The 16,742-nt window shown below is 42.5% G+C and overlaps 1 protein-coding gene across 8 annotated transcripts in view; it reads right to left on the bottom strand.

Annotated features, from left to right (window-relative positions):
• HECW2 (HECT, C2 and WW domain containing E3 ubiquitin protein ligase 2) overlaps nucleotides 1-16,742 on the bottom strand; it is a 452,881-nt gene that overhangs the window by 97,591 nt on the left and 338,548 nt on the right. For all 8 annotated transcript variants that reach the window (XM_089330142.1, XM_089330141.1, XM_051849332.3 and 5 more), the window contains 2 exons: nucleotides 14,543-14,667; nucleotides 3,430-3,615 (listed from right to left, as the gene is read on the bottom strand). In XM_089330142.1, coding sequence (XP_089186268.1) covers nucleotides 3,430-3,615; nucleotides 14,543-14,667 — 311 coding nt within the window. The remainder of the gene's footprint in view (nucleotides 1-3,429; nucleotides 3,616-14,542; nucleotides 14,668-16,742) is intronic.

Genomic DNA, 16,742 nt, shown 5'->3' with positions numbered 1-16,742 from the left:
AATGAGCTAGTACAATGTCTATAGCATAGAGCCTGGTTATTAATAAGCCAACCATATAGGGTGAACTCCATTCTTGGCAAATATACTGCTTTCCTAGCATGAGGCCTTATGATATTTAAGCTCAAAGCCATGTATGTGATGTCCTCTGCTAGAACACACTTGTGATTCGACCAAAGCCTAAATGTATGATTCAGGATTGAACGGTACCAGTAATCCTAGCATCTGCCCTTGAACTTCTGTTCTTCGTGATGCTAAAGAATCTCTCATTTCCAAAGACCTTTCCTTCCAGTAGAGTATAGTGATTAAGAGTCACACTCCTAGAATTGAAATCCTGGATTGCTCACTTTCTTGCTAATGCATACTAATTAACTATTTGACACCTCCAAAGTAAAAGTAGGACACACTCCACCTACAGTAAAATGTAGGTAATAATAAAACCTACCTCATAGACTGCCATGAGGTACAAATGAAATATTCCATGGAAAAGTACCTAGTATAGTGCCTGGAACATGGTGCTACATTATTAAATACAGGCATAATCATCATCATTTTTCTAATAATACCCGATTCTCCGTTTTTGCTCTTTAATTGTAAATTTTAAATTAATATTTTGCTTCCCTATATATATATTTTTTGGACAAGCAGAGTGGACAGTGAGAGAGAGAGAGAGAGAGAAACGTCTTCCTTTGCCGTTGGTTCACCCTCCAATGGCCACCGCGGCCAGTGTGCTGCAGCCGGCGCACCGCGCTGATCCGAAGCCAGGAGCCAGGTGCTTCTTCTGGTCTCCCGTGGGGTGCAGGGCCCAAGCACTTGGGCCATCCTCCACTGCACTCCCTGGCCACAGCAAAGAGCTGGCCTGGAAGAGGGGCAACTGGGACAGAATCTGGCGCCCCGACCGGGACTAGAACCCCGTGTGCCGGCGCCGCAAGGTGGAGGATTAGCCTATTGAGCCACAGCGCCGGCCCTGCTTCCCTATATTTTTATGTGACTCAAACACATTTTTCACCCTTCAACTTCCAGAGTACATCAGATATAGAATCTTACAAAATCTCATTCAATTTCAACCCTTGGCCATCAGTACAGAAAACTAAACAAAAACTCTTCCAAAGTTGAAGACTGCTAAAGTGCAGTATAAGCAGTTACCATCTTATTTAAACATGTAATGTGAAAAAAAAAAAAAAACAGCATAAGAGAGGTCAAATGGACCAAATCTAATAGCTTCTACTGAGAGTGTAGGAGGCAGAAGGAGCAAGAACGGGAAGGGATCCTGGAAACTTCGTCTTGGTTTTTCCAACAGAGATTACTCAATAACATGGAAACTACAGGTGACAGGTTTCATTCATCAACTTGTAAAAATCTTCTGGGTGAAAGGACTGGGTTAGAAGAAAGAATGATTCAAAGATAAATAAAACAACTCTCAGAAATGGGCTCCTCTGTTGGAGAAGGTAAGACATGTCAAAAACTGTACCAGGAGACAGATGGGAATAGCTGTCATGAGACAACACAAGCAAAATTACACTGGAATTCAAGAAAGATGCAGAGGACTATGCCTCACAGACTATGAGCAACTCAGCCATAATCCACCCTTGTATTCTATGTCCTTCTCAGGGTCCCCAAAGCTCTTACTGGCCATTGCAGCCATTTGGGGACTGAACCAGCGGATGGAAGATTTCTCTCTCTCTCTCTCTCTCTCTCTCTCTCTCTCTAACTGCCTTTCAAATAAACACATCTTTTGAAAAAAGATTATCAGAACTCAAGACAACAGTTTCAATGAATGTTTGAGGGTTCCTCACATAAGGACATAGTCGTAAGCGCTTTTGAGGATGCTAAGGGAGCCTGGGGTTGGGACTTCAACCACATTCAAGGAGGTAGGAACTTTTACACATGTCATTTACGGGCAGCCTACTGGATGAATCGTTCTTAGCTCAACGGGCTTAGGAGCTCAGTCCCTCTCCTGAGTTTACACGTGCCTGTAACAGCTATTTCTGACTGCCTGTAATTTCTGAGATGACAACTTGGAGCTGAATTTAGAATGAAGAAGAGGCTACTGTGGTATCATTGCTACAGAATACTTGAGCAGAAAGTAGCATTTGCTGAGTGCTGAGCATGTTCTATTTGCTCTGAAAGATCTTCCTCTAATATACTTTAATTCCCACTTTGTTCAAGTATCTGTTCACCTATGGCTTTACCTATGAGGCCTTCCACAACCATCCTATATAAAATAACATTCTCCATTCCTGCCTTTCTTTAGACCCCATCTCCTGCTTTATTCTCTAAACCACAGAATTAATCAGATCTGGGCAAACTGTTTCTTTAACGATTTGTCTGTCACTTGCCTCTGTCTGAAGAATGGCAGGTCAATGAAGTAGCTGGATTAGCTCTTTTGTGTAGGTGTTCAATAAAGATTTGTTGGACAAACAACCTGAGGATTGTTCAACCCTTTAAATATCAAGTCATTTTAATCATTCCTACTGTCCAAGTTACATAATCCAAGGCTTTTTATAGTCAGGAAAACTGAAGCTGGTTACTTACCACTTGGAGAGCACCACGCTGTACACAAGAGCACAGCCCCTTGAACAGAACGCCGGGCCAGAGCCCAGCTCAGCCCCTGCCTATCTCTGTGATACGCCACTGGGATCATTCTGGACCTGGGGCTCCTTATCTATAAATGTGGTTTACAGTGCTGCTTTATCAAATTGTAGAGAGAACCTTCCACCTATAAACAGTTTAAACTATTCATGGATCACGGTAGGTGCTATATAAGAATTAAACAAATAAAACAAAAATCTCAGCTGAGAAACACCTTCTGGAAAGTACTAACTTTCTCATTCTGATTTTACTCATACAACAACTTCCTGATTGCAACCAGCCTTTCTGGTTAATCTGTCTACAAAGGAAGTACAGATGTGGTTACTCTGGCCTGTGTGACCCAGTTACCTATTTCTTGTCAAAAATTAATCAACGAGTCATGTTTAAAGTGCTAACAAAATCAGGGTTCTGAACCAACACGACTGAGGCCCAAACCCAGACAGTATCATGAAGACACACCCTGTGTCAGGTACTTGTTCAGGGATGTCTAGGCATCTTCCCCAAACAACCCTACAGTTTTTTTACTCAAGTTTCTACAATATAAGCTGTACAACTAGCAAGAAGGAAGTATTATTGCCTAAGAAACTTTTCTGTAATCAGCAGAAAATAGTGAGAGATGACAGATGCAAGAACATCTAATGAAAAGCGCATCTCACCAACTTCATTACCTCCCCCCGCCCCATATACTACTTTAGAATGCTTTTGTAACTACTTGTCCTTACAAACACCCTGCTTGTCCAGGTTTCTCCTGGACCAGGCTGGAGCCAAGTACCAAAGCCACAAGCAGCCATTCTCAGGAATCACTCATTCAGCAGCTCCCTGTGGAAATTCCTGTGTTACCTTGCCCTGATGATCATGTTTCATTTCCCAGCCCCTTGGCAGCTCCAGCTGTTTGTTCGCAAACATGTTGAGGAATCCTACAAGGTCCCGGTTATGCTGGTAGCGTTCAAAGTGGTGGGTGTCCCGCCGGACTTTGGTGATCATGTGCTTCAAACACGTGTTGTTTGTAAACATGCGGTAGGCACTCTGGAGAAAAGAATGGAAAGCCAACATTAACGTGCTGGTGACACAGACATCATGAATACCACATATGGGTATATCTATTCTTCTAGTAGGAAACTTACATAAAATGCATATATTGGCTTCAACATAACTCTATAGATTTATATGCAGAAACATCAGACACAGCAAAGTATCTTGAACCAAATAAAATACAAAGACAGTAAAAGGTAAGGCAGTCTTCATCATTTATGTCTAGTTTCCTAAAGAACAAAGATGCTGTGGTTTCTCCTTTCACTAGGGGCATTAGGAGGTCCTAAAGTTGGTTTTGTACAAAACACACAGTCAAAATTAAACCATGTTGGGGATGAATATGCCACCTTACAGTGAACCTTGACACAGCCAGTTCTCCCTCCAGCATTAGACCAGATCCCTGGCCCCTCGGGTCAGCATAGTTAACACCTGGTGTCAAGCTGCATGGAAGAATACTTATCACATACTTGAATATTAGAAGTAAATGCAATGGAATGAGTTGTTCTTACTGGCAGCCATGTTCAACTGAGATCACTTTAGACTGAAGTTTTCATCTCACACCTTCTTGGAGGTATAAGGTCAGTGACTGAAAGAGTAGGCAGAACTGCCTGGACTGTATTATCTCCTTATTTTAATTTCCCTCTATCTCTCTCATTTTTCTGTGTATATGACATTGAATTTATATGGTTAAAACTCAATAAAACTCAATAAAAACTAATTACCTGGCAAAAGCTTTATATCTTTCATCTGTATAAACTCAAAGACTCCAAGGCATTGATTATAAGTCACGGGTTGTCCACAGTTGAGTCAGTCAACAGATACTCTTTGCATGATACCATGTGCCAATCAGCAGAAAAGGAACAACAGCATGAGAGCTATTTCCTTGTGATATTCATGGAATCGACCAGACCATGAATGATCTATATCAGAATTCAATTTTTTAATTTTTATTTTATTTTTAAAAAGATTTTATTTATTTATTTGAGAGGTAGAATTACAGAGAGAGGAAGAAACAGACAGCAAGGTCCTCCATCCTCTGGTTCACTTTCCAAATAGCCAAAATGGCTGGAGATGGATCAATCCGAATCTAGGGCCCAGGAGCTTCTTCCAGGTCTCCCATGTGGGTGCAGAGGCCCAAGCACTTGGGCCATCTTCCACTGCTTTCCCATACGATTAACAAAGAGCTTGATCAGAAAAGGAGCAGTGGGGACAGGACATATGGGATGCCAGCACTGCAGGCAGAGGCTTAGCATACTACACCAAAGCACCAGTCCCATTTAAATTCTTTTTAGATAGATTAAAAGGGCTTTGGATACCTCCTATCTTTAATATCTCCAGGACTTCATTCTAAGTCTGGAGGCCTTCAAACTTATCTTCATGGGTTCTGTAATTTATTTCAGTCTAAGACAACCCAAGGCAAAAACACCAGATTTCTTGGAAACCATTTCAATGTTCATAAACATTTACTGCTTTTGCTATGCCCACTACTGTGTTAGTTATTAGGAATAAAAGATAAATGAGTATTAGGATAATCAACATTACTCCATTCTTTCCATTTTCCCTCAAGACTTTTTGTGTACAATTCAAAACATTGATCTAGCCAAAATGAGTGCTTCTAGCATTTTCTTCCCTTGGGCACAGCAAGCACAGCCATTAGAAATGTTGATGTGCTAGCTGTTCCAGAGCCTGGGTCCCTGGGTCTCTGAATCACTTCAGGTATCAGAAAATCCTAAAAGCCCAATCTGGAAAGAGAAGCAAACCTGTGTTGGCTCAAGACACTGAGATTTGTTGGTCACTTTTACTGAAGTGTTACCTAAGCTATTCTCACTGACTCATCATCATCACATTCTTTTTGCTTCATATTAAAATCCAGGGGCTGGCACTATGGCATAGCAGGTAAAGCTGCTGCCTGCAGCACTGCATCCCATATGGGTGCTGGTTCGAGCCCCAGCTGCTCCACTAATGATCCAGCTCTCTGCTATGGCCTGGGAAAGCAGTAGAAGATGCCACAAGTCCTTGGGCCTCTGTACCCACATAGGAGACCTGGAAGAAGCTCCTGGCTCCTGGCTTCAGATTGGCCCAGCTCCAATTGTTGTGGCCATTTGGGGAGTGAACCAGCAGATGGAAGCCCCCCCCCACCCCGCCTCTGCCTGTCTATAACTCTGCCTTTCAGATAAATAAATGAAATCTTAAAAAAAAATCCTGTTCCCTAATCAAAAAAATGGAATGGAGAAAGGGAAAGAGGGGGAAAGAGATGAGGATGGAAGGAGGAAGAGAGGAAAGGAGGAGGAAGACCATGGTGATCCATCCTCAAATCTTAGCTCCTTTACATCTGAGAATAAAATACTCTGGGGTTGTATTTCAAACTCAGTCTAAATGAGAGGAGGTTTTGCTTGTTGTGAGAGCAGTTGTGGAGTTGAGTGCACAGAGTGCTGCCAAAACAGGCAGGCCTATGCAGGGGCTCTGGGCAATTAGAAAGCATGAGAGAGTAAGAATGTGATACCATGAAAACCGAGAAGGAGACTAATAAAAGAAATTGGAGGTTGTCAGAGACAAACTGCAGCTAATAGTTTAACCTGTGGCTGACCCTGCCCTGGAGTTTTAAATGCAGTCAGTGAGGCGTCTGTTTTCTGCATTTGGCTCCATCTTGCCGATAGACTTTCTCATAGGCCACTGCAAGTCCAGGACCACACCAGTTTGTTGGCAATGCTAACGAGCTTTCAAGTCTTACACCCTAACAAGCTTCTTTGGGGACAAACTATTGTGGCCGATTTTGTCAGATAAATCATTTTTGCCATCAGCTGTTGTGCTAGAGAGGTGTAGCTCTTGGTCCTCCTCACTGATCCCCCTTCCATTAAAATAAGTAAATAGGCCACATCATGATGCTTTATTTAGAGCACCAGAAATTCCTATAGGTTGCTAAAGAAAAGAAGCACAACTTCATTAGGGCAAGAAGTAGTGGCAATTAGGTGAAAGAACCCGTCCCAGTCTTAGGCTTGAAATAATTCCCTGGAGTTGGACAGCTTTTTAAGCACAGGAATCTTAAGGTCGGTCTTATAATTAATTATGTCCTTTCATCTTCCTCCTCTCCTCTCAAAGAGACACATAGTATGGTGCCAAGTTCGACTGATCTTTGCAGAAAGCAACTACCAAAGTAAATTAGCTGTGAGAAAGACTTCTCTCATTAGTAAATGGCAAACAAGCTTCAGAACCACAGCTTTTCAAGTCTGAATAACATGCACATGACGTGCAGGGTCCATATAAAATGCTGAAGTCCAACAGGAACATCCCTGTGGATTGCTATGTTTTTATAAAGAGACTATTCTTGACCAAACATACACATGTATTACAAATACTGTATACATACCCCAATGTAGTATATATTACAGAGTATACATAGGTATACATGTATAATCATATAGTATATGTATAAAGAAACAGCATCAATAGAGACAGATTAAAAAGTGAGAATTCAGGGCCGGCGCCGCGGCTCACTAGGCTAATCCTCCGCCTAGCGGCGCCGGCACACCGGGTTCTAGTCCCGGTCGGGGCGCCGGATTCTGTCCCGGTTGCCCCTCTTCCAGGCCAGCCCTCTGCTGTGGCCAGGGAGTGCAGTGGAGGATGGCCCAGGTGCTTGGGCCCTGCACCCCATGGGAGACCAGGAAAAGCACCTGGCTCCTGGCTCCTGCCATCGGATCAGCGCGGTGCGCCGGCCGCAGCGCGCCAGCCGCGGCGGCCATTGGAGGGTGAACCAACGGCAAAGGAAGACCTTTCTCTCTGTCTCTCTCTCTCACTGTCCACTCTGCCTGTCAAAAAAAAAAAAAAAAAAAAAAAAAGTGAGAATTCAGAAAGGATATTTGCAGTCTAGTTCATACAGAGCTACAGTGAGGATTATAGTCACAGCTCTGTTACTCATGGACAGAAGCAGAGAAAGTTTCAATCTGTCTGCCTCAATTTACTCAGTTGTAAGATGGAATCAGAACTGCCCTCTTTCTTCATAGGTATGTGAGATTCAAATCCAATGGAGTAAAGGGTATAAATGTGCTTTGAAAGGGTAAAAATCACTATAAAAATATAGGGCATTACCTAGTAAAAGAACACATTTATACCTAGCACAACCCTATTATAACTGATAAATAACAGTAGTAAAATTGTTTTTTTGTTTTGTTTTTGTTTTTGTTTTTTGTTTTTTGTTTTTTTACTTTTATTCTTTGAAGATCTTGGGCCAGCATCCCACTTTCTACTAACTGAAGAGGGGTCTCAAAACCTTTCATTAATTATGTGCTAAGTCCTGGGTGAAAGCATGTGGACACAGAGATCAGCAAGGCCTGATCACTGGAAAGGAGGCAAAGGAAAAGTATAGGTGGAGGCGGGAGGAAGAGGACTGCTGGAGGCAGGTAGCTGGGAAAACAAAGAAACACTGAGGCTCACTGAAAGAGCTGGGGCAGCCAAGTGGGAGGGACCCAAAATGTCACACATGAAGCACGCGAGATTAGATGAGAAGTGTTCAGTCCTCACAGAAGCTGCCATTGACAAAACTGTGGGTTAAGAGACAACGGGCATCTACATTCATCCTGCGGGGTTTAATGGTCTACCTAGGTTTGGATGTTTTTGTGTTTGTTTGCTTGTTTGTCTCAAAAAAAAAAAAAAAAGATAAACGCCTGTCTCCCTCTCTCTCTTTCTCCCCCATTCCTAAAACAAAAGTAGATTAGGAAAGAACAAATAGTGCCTATTTCAAAACATAGTGTCATGATAAAGTCTAACTGATATGAGTGATCTCTCCTGGAAAGCTGTTGCATGTGGATCCACAGGTAGATAAGGTGGGTTGGCAGTTGTTACCAGTAGACAAGGCCCTTTTAAAGGACACACAAGTTTTGTGTTCCTTTCAGGTGATTCCACATTTCCCTTTAGTTCTGCCTTCTTTACTGCAAAACTCCCTTTCCCAGCCTCCCTCATTATTGTTCTCATCTTCTCAGCAAAAATAAACACAGAACAGCTGAGTGAATGATCAACTGAATTTCTTCAGTGGAATTTTGTTAAAATAAAACTCTTCAGCACTTAAATGTGTTTTGTTTGGTTAAAGACTGAGGATTTACGGCCGGCGCCGCGGCTCACTAGGCTAATCCTCCGCCTAGCGGCGCCGGCACACCGGGTTCTAGTCCCGGTTGGGGCGCCGGATTCTGTCCCGGTTGCCCCTCTTCCAGGCCAGCTCTCTGCTATGGCCAGGGAGTGTAGTGGAGGATGGCCCAGGTGCTTGGGCCCTGCACCCCATGGGAGACCAGGAAAAGCACCTGGCTCCTGGCTCCTGCCATCGGATCAGCGCGGTGCACCGGCCGCAGCGCGCCGGCCGCGGCGGCCATTGGAGGGTGAACCAACGGCAAAAGGAAGACCTTTCTCTCTGTCTCTCTCTCTCACTGTCCACTCTGCCTGTCAAAAAAAAAAAAAAAAAAAAAAAAAAAAAAAAAAGACTGAGGATTTACAAAGTAAAAAATACTGAGAGAAGTTGAGGGGAATTCTTGCTATTTAGTAGCAGAATGAGAAAATGCTATATAAATACTCAATTCTTTTTTTTTAACTTAAGGGGAGAATGTGTTTCATCCTTTATTTTCAAGGGAAGTCTGTATATTATTAAAACAAACATTTGTTATATCTTTGAATACAGAACTCAAGTTGCAAACATTTAACCATTTTCATCACACATCTAATGATCTAAAATCAAAATCACCTTGAAAGGCTACAGTCTTCCACTGCTTTATGAAAATCATATTATCAGATTATGGTGACTACTATTTCTTTAAAGACACAATTAAAAATAAAACCCAGTAATATTTAACCAAAAGCATATCCTCATTTTCTATTGCTTGTTTTACAGAATAAACACTATATTAAGATTAAGCCTTTAGACATGAAACATGTCTAAACCCCCTAAAGAATATACTAGAAATAAACAAGACATTTGGAATGCTTTAATATTTCCAGTAAACACTATTTGCATCAGGAACTGCATTGTTGTAACTTTAGCATTTCACATAACTAGTCAGTAACGGCATTTTTAAAGGGTAGGAGTGAGAACAGAAGGACAAGAGACACAAGAATGGCAGGTTTCACACTTATGTTAATAACTCAAAAATCAAAATTACTTTCTTCTCTGCATCACAACTATACCACAGACTTGATGCATGTTTTCAGCTTTAATCCCAGGACTCATCATCAACTGGAGTGGGAGTTTGTGAAGTAGAAAACCCTGCAGTTAAATATTCAATTCTTTTCAATCAACTACAATACAAATAACAATCAATTATATCTTGTAAGTTTTTCAATTACGTTGTACTGACCCTATGTCCTGGGTTATGTGGCCCAGTTCTGATTTCAATTACTTTTTTTTAAGATTTATTTATTTATTTGAAAGGCAGAGTTACAGAGAGGCAGAGAGAGAGAGAGAGAGAGGGAGAGAGAGAGAGAGAGGTTGTCCATCCACTGGTTCACTCCCCAAATAGCCGCAAAGACCGGAGCTGGACCAGGAGCCTGGATCCTCCTCTGGGTCTCCCATGTGGGTGCAGGGCCCAAGGACTTGGACCATCTTCTGATTTCCCAGGCAATAGCAGAGAGCTGAATCAGAAGTGGAGCAGCCAGGACTCAAACCAACGCCCAAATGGGATGCTGGCATTGCAGGTGGCAGCTTTACCTGCTACACCACAGTGTTGGCCCCATCACTTACTTATATTCTGTTCAGTAATACAGTGTATTGCTGATAAATAAAATCTACCTAATTTATTTTAGAAACCCTTCATAAATAGGCATTATGAATTTGGAGTTAGAAATAGCACCACTGTATCTATAGGAAATGTTTCTTATTTTCACAAAAGAGAAGGCTTAAACACTGTAAAACATTCTTTGCTACAAAATCTATTATAAACAAAATCCAATAACATTGTTTGCATAAGATATTGCTAGGACATGGAAACTACCCTGTTTTACATAATCTATCTTAATAATATTTTTAATTGTAAAGATTTTACACCATTTTCATTTAACTAAAGAATAAAGAATAAATGGAGGTGACCTGAGCTATAGCACAGTGGATTAAGCCACTGTCTACCATGCTGGCATCCCATATGAGCTCATGTTCAAGTCCAGGCTGCTCTACTTCTGATCCAGCTTCCTGCTAATACACCTGGGAAAGCACTGGGGCATGGCCCAAGTACTTGGGTTCCTGCACCCATGTGGGAGACCCAGAAGCTCTTGGCTCTGGCTTTGGCCTGGCCCAGCCCCAGCCATTGCAGCTGTTTGGGGAGTGAATCAGAGGATGGAAGGTTTCCCTCTGTAACTCTGACTTTCAAATAAATAAATAAATCTTCAAAAAAAAAAAAAAAAAAAAAGAGATGGAGCTAAATTTAAACTTACTAACAACACTAACTATAAACTATCAATTCACCTATTTTGCAATAACAGGAATTCTTAACTTGTATAAATATACTTACAAATTTTGGAGTAATACTTTTGTTCATTAAGAACTAAAGAATTTAGTTGATAACCCGAGAACGTATTTCTAGAGCTCATTAAAAGCCAGAATAGGGGCTGGCGCTGTGGCACAGAGGGTTAAAGCCCTGGCCTGAAGAGCCAGCATCCCATATGGGCACTGGTTCTAGTCCCAGCTCCTCCTCTTCAGATCCAGCTCCCTGCTATGGCCTGGGAAAGCAGTAGAAGATGGCCCAAGTCCTTGGGCCCCTGCACCCATGTGGGAGACCTGGAAGAAGCTCCTGACTTCTGGCTTCAGACCAGCGCATTTCTGGCTGTTGCAGCCATCTGGGGAGTGAACCATCAGATTGAAGACCTCTCTCTCTGTCTCTACCTCTCTCTGTAACTTTGTCTTTAAAATAAATAAAATAAATCTTTAAAAAAAAAAAAGGCCATAAAAATAATTATTGGAGACATATGCTGTAAACATTATTCAGCTCATGTATTTATGCATGAAATTAACCAAACAGGCATACCAACTATAAAAGTCATGGCATTAATAACTAAAACTTGAGTTAACAGGAGATATAGTTTATGGAGAAAATTTTGGAAGAAATCTGATCATGACCAGCAGAGGGCAGTAAACTATATCTGAAAGCAACCACAATGCAAAAGAAAAAAAAAAAATCCTGCAGGAGAGGGAACCCTGAAAATTTTGGTTCTCAAATTTTCCTTTAAGTTATGGCAGTCATATTGTTACTTAACTTTGTTCTTTTCAACAAGAGTTATATGTAAATTACTTCTGCATGATATTCACTTGCATGACTTTTAATATAAGCTGATATCTTCATATCTATAAAAAAGAATTAGGAAAGATTTTCAATTAAATACTACTTTTACTTGTTGAACACTTTCAGTCTGAACAAGGAATCCATGAAATGGTTATAATCATAAAAAATTCAAAGGAAATGATATAAAAAGAAAACCATAAAGCAGGAAGACCAAATACAGTTTGTTTTGATTCTGCTAATCTAGGAAAAAGAAGACATTCCACAAAGTAATACCTTCTACAAAAAAATTGTCTGACTTATCACCATTCATTCATACCTTTAGACTTTTAGCAAGAAAAATATAGCTACTTTATTTCCTGATATATATGTGTATATATATATATATATATATACACACACATATATGTCAGAGAAATAAGTCTTCCTAAACATAACTTAAATATTACAGAAATTCAATAAATGTTCAGTATGTTCAGTATGGATCACTGTTTTAGGGAATAATGATTGAAGTTAATGTTGAAGAAGAAAAAAATTAAATGTTCAGAAAGAATACTTTAAAACCAAGTTGGGCTGCCAGAGGAAATTTTAAAATCATGCCCAGGTAAAGGAAAAGACAATAATAACAAGAGAATAAAATAAAGAAGAAAATCTTTAAGGTCTCAACCATATTCTCAGACAGTTAAAATAGCTGTAAAAAGCCCACATGAATTATAATTGTGACAAAATTGGTGAAGTCACTTAATTTAACATCTCTCTACACTAGGAGATCCCAAATTACAAGGAATTCTTCTAATTGCACCAGAACTATGTATGAGGCTTGAAAGGAAACATCTAGGGTCCTTGGACCCACTCTAGACCTAATAAATCAGAATCTTTAAGGAACAAAAAATATCCACTTATTTTTAAGTATACCAAAATTTAAAACCACAGCCTTATACCCTAACCCAATGACTGGTTATCTAGCCTAACATTGCACTGAAAAGGGCCTTACAAGGCAGCCTGAATAGAGAAACCAGAACTTGTGCTAAGTGATTTCACTGGCAGCTTGCAATTGGTCAATGCTACAAAAAACAGTTGATGCAAAGTAGGGCTTGGTTTATTGTTTTGTGGGCTGTCTAGGTCATGCGCTGTCTGTGTTTTAAACAAAGCTTCCTTGGAAGACAGGTCCATTTGTTTACATATTATTCTTGGTCCAAAAGCCTAAAATATCTACTCTCTACTTGGCCCTTTAAAGAAGTTTGTCTCCTTCCATGTGCTTCCCCTCAGATTTAGTCATCACCCCATCAGTGTGTCTTCTAGAGTCTTGAGCTATTGTACTCATATCTCAGGGCATGGTACTGTAACATGTTGTCAAGTCTGGCATTCCAGGGCCCTCCACTGTTAGAACTTTTGTATCCCTAGTACTTAGCTCAGTGCCTGTTACATAATACAAAATCAATAAACTATTGCTAAATTGAATGCATAGTAAGTCTAACCCTCTTGCTTGATGGGTAAGGACAGCTAGTATATAAAACCATTGGTCAACCTTCTCCCAAATCTTGACTGTTCCAAGTTAAATCTGTAAACTAGGAGATAATGATGATTACAGAAAACTGGTGCTTATACTTAAAAAGCAAAGCTAATGAAGTGAGACAGAAATAGATCAACATCAATAAATATGTACATACTAATGACCTCACTGACAACTCCTGGTAATAAAACTGTGCTGACTTCCAGTTTTTCCTATGATCTACTCTGTTTTTCCCAAGGTGTGTAAATCATTTTGTTCAATTCAGTATGTTCCCTTTTCATTCCTTTAACAAGTTCCTCATTCTAAATGGCCTGTTACTTAGATATTGTTGTTTATTATTTATGTATTAACACTCATCTTCAGTTTCTCTTCTACTTAGCGACCAAATCTTGCTAACTCTTAGCCTGTCATGCCTCTGATGTTGGATCCCTTTTCTCTGCTTCCTTAGCTCCTAGTCCAGGCTCAATACATGCCATGATGAATGGATTATATACAGCTTGACTTCCATGGCCAATGTCTCCCTCCTTCTAAATTATTCCATGTTCGGCTAAGTCAACCCTCCTCTTATTAACACATCCTGCAAGTTACTTCATCTGCCTTTAGACACTGTGGGGGCAATCCAACTGCCATGGTCTGCTGGTGTACATCCCCTAAAATTCATGCTGAATCTTAACTCACTAGTGTGACAGTATTAGGAGTGAGGGAGGAGGGGGAAGGAGGTGATTTAAGAAGTGACTACGGCATGAGGGCTCCTTATTCATCTCCTGGAATTAGTGCTTTTATAAAAGAGACCTAAGAGAGATTCCTCAACCCTTCCACTCTGTGAGTCTAAAGTAAGAAGGTGCCATCCATGAACCAAGAAGTGGGCCCTTACCAGAGACCAAATCTGCCAGTACCTTGATCTTGGGCTTCCCAGCCCCCAGAACTGTGAAAAATTAAGTTCTGTTGTGTTTCAGCCTCCAGGACTATGGTATCTTTGCTATAGAAGCCTGACAACCTAGGACAGTTTGTTTGGATGAAGTGGATTAGAACACAGAGCACATAACACAGGGTCTGGTGCACAGTGGGTGCTCAGGAAACATTAGCTATTTCCCTTCTTATATTATTACATGAACAAGGATCATTTGTTTGCCCCTCGTGTGCTTTCAGATTTGCTACTCACAGGGTTAGAATGCAGCACGGTGAAGAACTCTGGGCTGATGAGGAACTTCACAGGGGGAGACTGTAACAGTAACGTGAGCCTGGATCTCGAGGTAGAGTGGGGCAAGACGTTCTCCCGTCGGAAATCTGCACAGACAGACCACAGAGGCATTTAGCGAGTGCTCCCTGCAAGTTAGAAACATCTATTCATTTCAGTCTCTATTTTAAAAGAGCCAGAGAATATCAATATCATTTGCTATTATTGTAATCCCCCATATTTTTTTCTTTGCTGTAAATTCACACATAAAACCCAATTGTTCTTAAGCACACTAAAATGGAATTAAATGTCTATTCATTATTAACATTTTAATACATCCTTAGATTTTTAAAAAATAATCCAATTCTGCTCTCCCTGAGATCCAGAGGTTAAGGTAGCTTATATATCTTAAGATTTCTTTGTTTATTTGAAAGGTAGAATGAAGAAAGAGAGGGAGAGGCACAAAGAGAGAGCTTCCATCTGTTGGTTTGCTCCCCAAATGGCCACACTAGCCATAGCTGAGCCAGGCTGAAGCCAGGAGTCAAGAAATCTGTCCAGGAATCCCACATGGATAGCGGGAGCCCAAGCAGTTGTGCTGTCTTATGCTGCCTTCCCAGGCATATCAGCAGGTGTCGCTCCCCCTCTTCGTGGAGGAACGACACAGGACCCTGCGCTGTTCTTTCGTCTGCTCGGCCCTCCCCGGGTTTGCTGCTGGTTCTTCCCGGGTTGGCTACTATCCCTTCCACCTCCGTGGAAGGGCGGTTCCCCCTGGCCACATTCCCCACTTCCGCAGGGGAGCGGCACACCGCCGGCCAGCTCTTCTCGGGGGCTGCACAGGTGTTCCTTCAGCTAGATGTTCCCCTTAGATGTTCCTGGTGCATGCCGTCTCTCTCCTCCTTTATAGTCCTCCTCCGCCAATCCCAACTCGGCTGCCCACACGCCGAGTACGCTGCTCTCCAATCAGGAGCAAGTCCTACAGTTTATTGGTTGAATTGGAGGCAGCTGTGCGGAAGCTGTTTACTTCTCTCCCAGCGCCATATTGTGGGAGAGCAGATGCATAGAATAAGTCTTAATTCCAGTAACTCAGTCCAGTCCGGGCTGCTCCCCACAGATCCCCCTTTCTTTTTATTTTTTGGCGTTGATACGCGCCTGTCTTCGGTGTCCCGCGGCACACACTCTGCTCTACTTGCTAGAGTTGCCACAGGTTCTTACAAGTCCTATCAATCAGGCAAACCGAATCCGGGTCCTCTCTTCGCCATGTTGTGAGGAGGTTTTTAGGCGCTGATGCGTGCCTGTGTTCGGTGACCTGCGGCTCATACTTTGGTCGAGCCGCCTGCTGGCGCTTACCGCCTTAATTAGGCAGACCGAATCCAAGCCTCCTAATTGTTGTATTGTGGGGAGGCCTTACTGATGTTAATTCGTGCCTGTCTTCGGTGACCTGCGGCGCATAAGCTGCTAGCCGCCGCAGGTGCTCATCGCCTCACTTAATCAGGCAGACCGAATCCAAGCTCTCACATTGCTGTGTTGTGGGGAGGCCTTTCTCTTTCTCCATTTCTCTATCTCCGGGCATTCCTATTTCTCCCATTTTACTTCTAAACTTCTGTTTCTCTTATCCCCGCAGCTTCCCGGCGCCTCGCCCTGCCAGCAGCTTCATGGCTCCGTGCGGCTTCCCGGCGCCTCGCCCCGCCAGCGGGCTCCGCCCCGAGGCTGCTTCTCGGCGCCTCACCGGCTCTGAGCCGCTTCAGCCCGCGCCTCTCTCATCTGCGCGGTTCGGCTTTGCACGCACACTCCGCGGTCTCGCACTTAACCCTTTCGCGTCTGAACCACGGCCTCGCGCCAGCCCCGCGTTCCCTATGTACTTGAGCCCCGCACGCTCTGTCTGCGCGCGGCAGCCTCCGCGAGTCACACAGCGTAGCTTACGTGTCCGCCACTAGCATTCAATCTAAGTTCCCCAGGCTAGCCTGACGAATTCAACCCAGCATACGTCTCCGCCCCACGGTTTGGCTTCCCGTCCTTTGCTCCCCGGGCTAATCAGACGGATCCCAATCTGGCTTACGTTTCAGCTTCTGGTTTCAACTTTTCGCCCCCTATTCCCGGGCTAACTTGAGAATCCCAAAATGGCTTTCGTTTCCGCCTCGGCCTGCCCCCCGCGGCTTCAATTTCCCTAACATTTTTCTCTACCCGG

This window comes from Oryctolagus cuniculus, chromosome 3, assembly GCF_051225735.1.
Source record: "Oryctolagus cuniculus isolate XC-2025 breed Fujian yellow rabbit chromosome 3, ASM5122573v1, whole genome shotgun sequence".
Taxonomy (NCBI): Eukaryota; Metazoa; Chordata; class Mammalia; order Lagomorpha; family Leporidae; genus Oryctolagus; species Oryctolagus cuniculus.
This window is presented reverse-complemented; position numbering and strand designations above follow the sequence as displayed.